This window comes from Borostomias antarcticus (genome assembly GCF_949987555.1).
Source record: "Borostomias antarcticus genome assembly, chromosome: 1".
Classification (NCBI taxonomy): domain Eukaryota; kingdom Metazoa; phylum Chordata; class Actinopteri; order Stomiiformes; family Stomiidae; genus Borostomias; species Borostomias antarcticus.
Genome location: NC_140234.1, coordinates 51,604,181 through 51,614,675, shown reverse-complemented (window position 1 = coordinate 51,614,675; position 10,495 = coordinate 51,604,181). Strand labels below are relative to the sequence as shown.

General features: G+C 44.6%; 1 protein-coding gene across 1 annotated transcript; it reads right to left on the bottom strand.

Moving 5' to 3' along the window:
* Nucleotides 1-428: 428 nt before the first annotated feature.
* On the bottom strand, nt 429-8,890 carry aipl1 (aryl hydrocarbon receptor interacting protein-like 1; the record flags this gene model as incomplete). The annotated part of the gene is made up of 6 exons (XM_084448380.1): nt 8,757-8,890; nt 7,798-7,977; nt 1,651-1,839; nt 1,115-1,291; nt 751-892; nt 429-628 (listed from the first exon to the last, which is right to left on the bottom strand). The coding sequence occupies exons 1-6, from the start codon at nt 8,865-8,867 to the stop codon at nt 429-431; spliced, it is 999 nt and encodes a 332-aa protein (XP_084304506.1). The 5' UTR covers nt 8,868-8,890.
* Between the last annotated feature and the right edge of the window lie 1,605 nt (nt 8,891-10,495).

The following is a 10,495-nucleotide window of genomic DNA, read 5'->3' as shown; positions in this document are numbered from 1 at the left end:
AAAGACCACCATCTAGTGGACGTACACTTTACCTACAAGATGGAAAAACAATATTTATATTCGTATTCAGTCTCTCTTTAATAGGTTTAATAGGAGGCAACAATCAGAGTCCCATTGCCCCCCCCCCCCCCAAGCCAAGCAGATGTTCTGTTCTAGTCCTGAGTGGCGTATACTGTACAGACAAATACATGTCATAGCTCACTTTCACACCATTACAATTATGCCACACAAAGCACCAAACAGACGGGATGTACAAATCCAAAGTGACAATAGCATGTACCTTATCTCACTCACTGCCCCCCCCCCACCGCCCCAACACACACACTCCCCAACAGCACGGTGAGGTCGCCAGTCACATCCATATAGTCCGCATGGACCCTCTCTCGCTTGTTGCACCTTCAGGACATCAGAGCATGTCCGCTGGGCCTTCAGAACATGCCCTTGTACTTGACCCTGTCCTCCTGGTGCTTGTCCTCCATGCGCATGCTGAGCAGGCCCATCTCCCGCCTCACGGTCCTCTTCATGCTTGGGTCCAGGTCCAGCACTCTGCTGAAGTCCTGCTTCGCCTCCGCCTCGTTCCACACCTCCATGTGGGCCTTGCCCCGCAGGTAGAACGCCTTCATCACTCCTAAGACACACACACACACACACATGCACACACATAAACCAAAGTTACAGGTGCATTTCAATAGAATTGTTGGTGTTGTTATGCATACAACTGTATACCCTGTGGCATCTGAGCAGACGTACCTGGGTGCTGGTTGATGATGTCAGTGGTGTGCTCGATGACCTCGTAGTATTCCTCCATGCGTAGTAGACACTGACAGTAATTGAGGGTCAGGGTGTTGCCCATCTTCTCTAGCTTCAGCCATGGGGCCTCCCAGGCCTTCTCCTGAGGGGGACACACACAGTTATGCACGCACGCACACACACACACACACACACACACACACACACACACACACACACACACACACACACACACACACACACACACACACACACACACACACACACACACACACACACACACACACACACATACAGGGGTAGCCTATACATGGCAATTCTTCCCGATAAGGTGGAAGTCATTGCACACAGTGTCGGGTGTTACCTTGGTCTGGATGTTCTTGATGCAGACGATGGCTTCTTTGTATTTTAGGGTGGCCTCCTCGTAGCGTCCCAGCTTGTACAGCTTGTTACCCTGGCCATGCAGCAAGGGCACCACCTTCAGCCTCTCCTCGTCATTCAGAGCCCACGACTCCCTGTTGTACTCACTGGGCTGCTCCACCTGAGCACACACACACACACACACACACACACACACACACACACACACACACACACACACACACATACGGGAGAGGAGCAAGATAAGTTTATGTTTGTCTGTGTGTGAGGCTGATGGGCTGATTGTCTGGAAAGCTGACGAGACTTAAAATTATAATGGTTGCATGCCCACTAATAATGTATTAACTTACACTACATACTGTAGACCCTCCCCTCCCTAAATCAATTCCTGACTCTGAAGCTCCGGTGAATTCTTCCCTGCCGTTCTCCCTAAATCCTCAAGCATGCTCATAATGTATTAACTGGGGCATATGTCTTACACTACATACTAGACCTGACCCTCCCTCAGTCAGGGCTGACCTTGACCAGCTCCAGCACGAAATAGAGCGGCCGCGGCTCCTTCTGCAGCTCGTCCAGGTCGTCGTAGCCAAGGGTGTGGTAGGCGAACATGTTGGCCATGCCGCAGGTGTGGACGTGCCAGTCCACCGGGTCTTTGCCCTCCGCAATGCGCCGCAGGCTCTTGGCTACCATTGGGTACAGGCCGGTGTGCTGGGGGGAGAGAGAACCCTGGATTTAAGTAACTTAACGGTATGATGTTAGCAGGACGGTGCGATCGTCCTCCCCTAGTGTGAAACACCGAGGAAGGATTAGAACGCTTTGTTGGGGCCACGCCTCAACGAGGAGTGAAAGACCGAACCTGACATCTGACTCCTTATAACGTGAGTGCAGCCTACGACCGCACATCTCTTTTATGAGAACATTCCTCATTAAAACCTACAAAATACTGTGTGTGTTGGGGTTGGAACATGGATGTATTAATAGGGTTGGAACAGCCTTCCTATGTATACATTAGTTGTCTATCCACACAGCCAATGAGCCTGATATGTGATATCTGTTCCCTAATCTCTCTTTTGGCAGCAGTCTCTGTGTTCAACATCACAGTTCTGCCCTCTACTGGTCAGGATGAGTCAACACCAGTATCCTACTGGGCAGTGGCGACGTGGGCAGCCATCCACAGCAGGATCAGTTTGGGGGTGGCACGGAGTGAGCGTCCTGATTCGTTTGTGAACTATAGGCTAGGCTACTGCTGGGAAGGTCACCCACTCAGAGGTGGAGATGGGGAGGGGGGCGGGGCTAGGCTAGGAAGGTCACCCACTCAGAGGTTGAGATGGGGTGGGGGGGGGCTAGGCTAGGAAGGTCACTTACTCATAGGTGGAGATGGGGAGGGGGGAGGGGCTAGGCTAGGAAGGTCACCCACTCAGAGGTGGAGATGGGGAGGGGGGCAGGGCTAGGCTAGGAAGGTCACCCACTCATAGGTGGAGATGGGGAGGGGGGAGGGGTTAGGCTAGATACCAAATAAAACACAATTCATTCATAATTATATGTATATATATTTTTATATTTATATTTTTAAATGTTAGGATTATTATTTATTGGTGTTTTTTCAAATGTCTGAATAAAAAATACAGTTAGTGCAGAATGATGCTACACCAGACACAGCAGGCATGTAGAACACAGACACAGGTTGTGTATTATTGTAGGTAATGAGTGAATGAACAATACAGCCTGGGTTAAAGCCAAGACTGATCTAATCTGTGTGGGCTGTGGCAGACAGTAATGGTGAGTCAGCAGTAATCACATACGATTAGAGAGATGAGGCTGCTGCAGATGAATGAACACACCGCTAGCACTCCATCTGTCCCCTCTACAACACACACACACACGCTGACACACACACGCTGACACACACACACACACACACACACACACACACACACACACAGAGAATCCAGTACAACATATAGCACACTATTAGACAAGTTGCAAAGGTAACACACACACACACACACACACACACACACACACACTAGCAGGGCTGGACTGGCCATGTGGCGTACCGGGCAAATGCCCGGTGGGCCGGACCTACTTGTGGGCAGGGAAGCCGAGGAGGGACAGAGACATGACAGGGCCGAGGAAGGACAGAGTGAGCAGGAGGAGTGTGCAGTTGAAACGGTAAGGAAATATAGCTGAAAGCTAAAAAAGCTATAGCTAAATATGAATATGGGTGACGGCTATCTGCTGGCTAGCGCCAGCTAGCATTATCTAGCTACCCACCTCCCTGCCAAGCTAATCGGGTCGTAGCTAGCTTCGTTTGAGCTAGCTAGCGTTAACACTGTTTGTCTAGGCCAGCCAGATAACGCCAGTACTAGAAGTGCTAACATTAGCACGTTAGCTTGGCAATTAGCACTAGCGCTATTACTAACGTTATCTATTCTGGCCTAGCCTAGCAGTGTTGCTGCTGCTGGGATACTTAACGTTATATCTTCGAAGAAAAAGAGGAGCAGGCTAACGTTAGCTGTGTGTGGCCATGGTCCAAAATTAACCCTAGCCATTTACTAGCCAATGGCTGGCTGCTAAAAATCTATTGGTAATGGATAATTTACCAGCCAGTTGACTGGTAAGCCTAGCTCCTTTCAGGACTGTTACTAAGGGGCTAGGTTAAAAAAATATTTTTCATTCTCAACACTGAAATATATCAAAAGCAGACTGAGGAGCAGCCTGTCTGCCAGCAAATTGGAAGCCTTCATGTTGATGGCCACTGAAAAAGACGTCCTTGTTGCTTTGGACACACACTGTCATTGACAAAGTGTCAGAGAAGAGTGAGCTACTGAGGAAACTTATAGTAAGTTGATATGAAATTGTTATTATTATAAAATCATTCATAATAATGTAGCAGCTTTTTAGACTGAAGATAGTGTGATCATGTGACTCATTATTACCCCCCCTCCCCTGTCTCTCAAAGGATGCCCGGCCCTAACTTGTGTGGTTCATTGTCCATTGTTGATGAGGGTATTCAGAGGGCCATGCAGCCTTTTCCACTAAGTAAGTATACAATACATGCAACTATGTTTTTATATTTTCCAGAATCTGTCACCTAATCATTTATAATTTAAAAATGATCATTGATCATGTCTCATCTCTCTCTCACTCCCCCCCCTCTCTCTTTCTGTCAGGATATTATTGTTGAGGGTATCCAGAGGGTCATGCAGCCTTTTCCAGTAAAGATAAAGGTATTATGATCATGTAATTACCAGTACTGTGATCAACTATCAACATAACTGATCATCAATTATAATGTCTCAGTCTCACCTTTCTCTCTGTCTCCCCTTTTCTCCCTCTCTCTCTATCAAAGGTTGCCCTAATTTGTTTGAAAAGAAGCACTTTGCTTTTAACTGGAGTGGACTTCACAGGCATCCTTTTTATGTAAGTAGTGAGTTTACAATCTATGCAACTGCTTACATTTTCTAGAAGATATTGTTACTATCTGAATCTATAGTTTATCTCACTTATCGTGTCTCATCTCTCTTCCTCCCTCTTTCTCACTCAGGATGCCATTGTTGATGAGGGTATTCAGAGGTCCATGCAGCCTTTTTCCAGTAAGTAAGTATACAATTCATGCAACTCTGATCATCTGAATCTGTCATTTAATCATGTATGACTTATCATTGATCATGTCTCATCTCTCCCTCTCTCTCCCCCCCCCCTCTCTCTCTATCTCTCTCTTTCTCTCTCTCTCTCTCTCTCTCTCTCTCTCTCAGGAGATGCCATTATTGTTGAGGGTATCCAGAGGGCCATGCAGCCTTTATTACTAAGTAAGTATCAAATACATGCAACTATCTCTCTACATTGTTCTCAATTGAAGATACTGGACCAGTACTGTGATCATTTAACTCCATCAATTATCATTCTCACCTTTCTCTCTTTGTCTCTCCCTCTCCCTCTTTTAAAGGTTGCCTTGATTGAGGAGGAGATCTTTTCAGCCCAGTGGAGTTCACAGGCAACATTTTGAGTTACTTGTATACTTTGTACATATATTTCTATACTTACATTTGAATAATAATAATAATAATTAAATAAATAATTTGAAATTATACTTTGACTTCTATCAGAGCTTTTTCTTTGACAATTTCTTGTACTTCTACTGTAACTGTTACTTGAGTATGGAGATTGTGTACTCCACGGCCACGTCTGATCACCAGGGAGTCAAGAGTGAGTGAGTACACTCGTCCATTTGCACTGGTACACTTGTCCACGGAACTTACTCATCTTTGTAGTGGTTTGGGGAAATAGTACGGTGATATTGCATATTTAAAGGGAAATAGTACGGTGGTATTGCATATTTAAAGGGGCCGCAAGGATTTCGTACTAGTGGGTGGTGTCCGACCGATTGTGGTGGGCCGGTCTGGGCCAAAAATGCCAGGGCCGATTTTTTGTCCCAGTCCAGCCCTGCACACTAGATACAGTACAACATATAACACACCACTAGACAAGATGCAAAAGTAACACACACACACAGACTAGATACACTAAATGAATCACACCATTAGACTAGATGCAAAAGTACCCCCCACACACACATACTGTACAGTACACAAGCATACTGTAATTATAGTAGGCCAAGTCTCAGGTGCTGCCTAGCTGTCTAGCGAGCAGTGTTTTTGTATGAAGTTACAAACATCATTCTGGGACAAAAAGAAAGTATTTGCCGTTTGGGACACAGCCTAATAATACTGTATAAAATAAAATATCTGGCCACACAAGTTTTGCTAAAAACTTTTTGGGTTGGCTGTGGCTCAGGAGGTAGAGTGGGTCGCTCAACGATCGTAGGGCCGGTGGTTCGAATCCCGGCTCCTCCTGACGACATGTGGAAGTGTCCTTTGGAAAGACACTGAATCCCAAATTGCTCCGAAAGAGCAGGCTAGCACCTTGCATGGCAGCTGCCATCATTGGTGTGTGAATGGGTGAATGAGAGGCCATGTAAAGTGCTTTGGATAAAAGCGCTATATACTGTACAGTAAGTGCAGTCCATTTGCTCTACCATTTTTGGAGAGAGGTAGTCGTCCTCTGGTGGTCGGTCGTAAGTATTACACAACAATAGAAAAATAATTAGTGGATCCACCCTGTGATTTCGATTCGCTCCAAAATGGTTCTTCCTTGGTCCACTTGGCCCAAAAGTCAGTCAGCAACCATCAGAACAAATACGGGTGTGCCGCAAGGCTGCGTTTTATCCCCTCTGTTATTTATCTTATATACTAATGATTGTGTTAGTCACCACACTAGCTGCTCTTTAGTCAAGTTTGCAGATGACGCTGCCCTAGTGGGTCTCTTAACGGACACAGAGCAGGACTACAGGACTGAGGTAGACCACTTCTATGAATGGTGCACAACAAACTCACTTATTCTAAATATTTCAAAAAACAAAAGAAATGGTGATGGATTTTAGAAGAAGCCCCCCCTCCCTGCAACCAGTTACCCTACAAGGTACACCGATTGAGACGGTGGAGGAATATAAGTACCTGGGCACTATCATTGACTCCAAACTCACCTGGACTGCCAACACAGTGGCAAGATAAACAAAAGCACAACAGAGACTTTATTTTTTAAGTAAGCTACGCAGCTTCAAGGCAGACGTAACAACACTGAGACTGTTCTACCTGACGTTCGTTCAGAGCGTGGTGACCTTCGCCATCCAGTGCTGGGGTGGAAGTCTGTCCGTCCAGAACAGAAACATGCTGGACAAGGTTACTAAGGCGGGGAGGAAAATCACTGGCTCAGATATTCAGAGTATCTCTCAGCTCTCTGATCAATATACCATCAACCTTGCCAGACGAATACTGGACGATCCTTCCCATCCACTCTTCTCAGAGTTCCCCCTACTCCCCTCTGGACGCAGGTTTAGAACGCCCAAAACAAGGACAAAACGAGCCAGCACTTCTTTTGTGCCAAGAAGCATTAAATTGTTGAACAGCTGTTGAATGCCTGTTGCAGTGATGATGATGTTGATGCGATGATGTTGGTGAGGATGGTGATGACGATGATGGTGGTTGGTGACATTGTGGTGTTGGTGATGGGCGTACATTTTAATGTTTTCTGTATGCTTGATGTGTGCTAAACAAATTCCCCTCTGGGGCAATAAAGGTTTCAATTCAATTCAATTCAATTCTACACCTCTCCACCAAGTTGAATTAAAATTGGTCTGTTAGTTTTGATGTAATCCTCCTGACATCACACGCTCCATCACATATTCCATCGCACACACAACCGAAAACTGTTGCTGGGGCAGAGGTAATTAGACTGGATACAACAGCAATATACACAATAAAACCAGATGAAACCTACTGAACACAATTTGGGACACATAAGATAACTTTTTTTTTTTTAAACAGTTGTCGAAAATCAATATACAATACAGTCATATGTCTCAGACGCAGCTTTTCTCCTTGTTGTATTGTTGAATGCAAAAGTATGCATTCCTTCCAACCCTGGCTGATAACCAAAGTACAGTAGTTGTCATGAGAGTGAATGTATACCCACTGAAGAAAATATACTGATTTATGATTAAAATGTAACAAGGATCTATTTGTTCTGTATTGTCATTCATAGTAAAGGCCTCATAGGAAGCATGTCCCATACTTAGCCATGCTTTGTGGGTAATTGAGTACTCACAATGACGTCACACCAGAACTCGGCCACCTCTCCAATCCTCATGGATGAGAGCAATGTCTCCCAGATCTCCAGCTTGAACATGTTCCCAATCACTACCTCCATGGGCACGCCCACCTTCTTACTGTCATCCAATACCGTGCGCTCGTCATTACACAGCTGGGTACGAAAGTGGAACGACACCTGAGAGAAGGGGAGGCGGGGTTTAAATACTAAATGGTAAAAAATGAAGGCATGTTTGTGTGAACTAGAGTTTCAGGGTTTCAGGGTTCAGACTGTGGCTCTTCACATGTACATGTGACATTTTCCAGAGTGGAATGAAAGAGATGCAACCTCAAACTGTTTTAATGTCAATTCCAGTGCAAAAAATCTGTCTCTGTTCTGTTGCTCTTGGGTCTCATCTTGGTACCATCTGTTGCCACTTACAGCCTGACCACATATACCTAGCTATTGTGTTCTGTGTGGACAAGATAAAGACTGCTTACAATGTACTGTGATCATCTCTAGCTGGATGACTAGGCTGATATGACCCTGATAAGTAAAGATATTGCAAGATATTCGCCTCCCAAGTTGTTGTCAGTATCAGCTACTATTGTGGGCTCCTAACAGACTGCACTTCTCTATTAGATTTAGACAACATGGAACAGTTGTTCTCAGTGCCCTGGTAAAAAATTTTTTTTAAATAATCTCTTCCATCAAACAATGATACTGTATTTCTAGCTGAGATGTAGAGAAGAGTAGATCCACTGACATGGAGATAGTACAGACCTTTTATTGAAAGCTATTTACATAATACAGTGATTAGCATGTACCAGTCAAATCGACCAATAAAGTTATGACATAATACGGTATTGCATACATTTTCAGGACACGTACCAATCAAATTGACCAGTAAAAGCATGTTATAAAGGCATGGTATAATAGCACGTTTAGATGGAGATAGAGAGTTTGGGGTGGCCTACCTTGGTCCCTGTGATGAATCTTGGCAGTGCGTCGCCTTGTCCTCCATGTAAGATGGTCTTCTTGACGCCCTCCACCCTCAACATCATGGTTTCACCCACATCTGCAGCCATATTCTCATATGATTGTTAATATGTGAGTGTGTGTGTCATTCGGTGTGTATGTTTTGTGTGTTGTGGTAGTTATACATGTGTGAGGTGTATGGAGGGACCGGTGAATAAACGTTTCACCTAGTGGATTAGGACGGGGATAAAGAGATTAGGTGTTTTGGCCCCTTCCCTCCTCTCCTTCTCCTCTCCTCTGTTCATCCCTCCATCCCTCCTCTGATCAGCTCCTGTCAGCACTTTCTCTGATCACTATCACAGCTTGAATAATCTAGAATAAGAGAGAGAGAGGGAGAGAAAGAGAGAGAGAGACTAATTTGGGGTTAAGTCACAGATTACAATTACAGTTGCATGCAGAGTTACTTCGTCCAAACACAGCATAGTCTTCTCATGTTCTAAAGTGTTATATATTCTATTCGAAATATGTGGCAGAGTACAAAATAACAACACAAGAGGAGGTAGATAGTTTCAATTCCACAGGAAATTTCCTGGATTTACTGATATGAGGAGGAATAGATACTGTGTGCTGTAGTCAGGACTGAGGAATGGCAGCCAGCATAGGCAATTACTGTACGGACTCTCTGACCCCGTGTGAAGCACACATCTGCCTTCCATCTGTGTATGTGTGTGTGTGTGTGTGTGCGTGCGTGTGTGTGTTCATCGCAGGCTGATCGCAAAGTCATATATAATAGGGAAGCATATTTGCCCTCATTCAATGGTGAAAATGTTCTGTTATCTGCTATTCTGTTGATGACTACAACTCTTATACCCATCAATATTTGTCAAACTGGATTCTTCTTGCATTCTCCATTTAAATACCACAGTCAAAGCAACATAACACTTCAGAATTATATCGTAATAGTTACTCACTGTATTATGATTTGGTTGTGTCAAAGTTTACATAAGTCCAAACATAACCCATGGCCAATTGACTCAGCCCATCTGTCTGACCATGGGGTCATTGAGTGTTCGATTTTAGCAGGAATTTGACACCCTTTGGCTAAGACAACAAAATGTTCCAAAGTTTGCATTCATCCAATCACGTGGTAATCAGGATTACGCAACAGTTCGCTATGTACTTTCAGCCAGGGCTCTGAGGTCGATGGTTGCCGGTCGCCCCCTTGTGGAGACATGAGGTTTGGACAAACGTGGAGTGGATGTGGAAATGAGAGCAGAAGCTGTGACTGGTATTCACTCATCATTTAGATCAGAGATTACCTCAAGAAAAGGTACACCAATTTCCATACACATTGCAACATGACAACCAGTCTAGCATAAAAATCTATGGGTGCCCCGGGCACATCCGTGCTACTTCATCCAAGGTGCAGTTAGGGCAGGAACAAATATACTTTTTTTTTTACATTCATTTAAATCAAAATCAATTCAAACACTCCTGGTGTGCTCTGGGTCACTTTTATTTTATCACCACTGAGGTTGATGATGTCATGAATTGAGATCGGTTCAACGGATTGTATTTAATATTCTCTGTCCGTTTCTAGTTCTAGTTGCATGTAAGGACAAAGGAAAGGATCTGCACTCTATGTGGATCTATAGTTATATTTTAAGATGCCGTTCCAACTTTCACTTCTTTCTGTCTTTCTAGATGGGGGGGGGGGGGGTAAAGAAACTGATAGTGA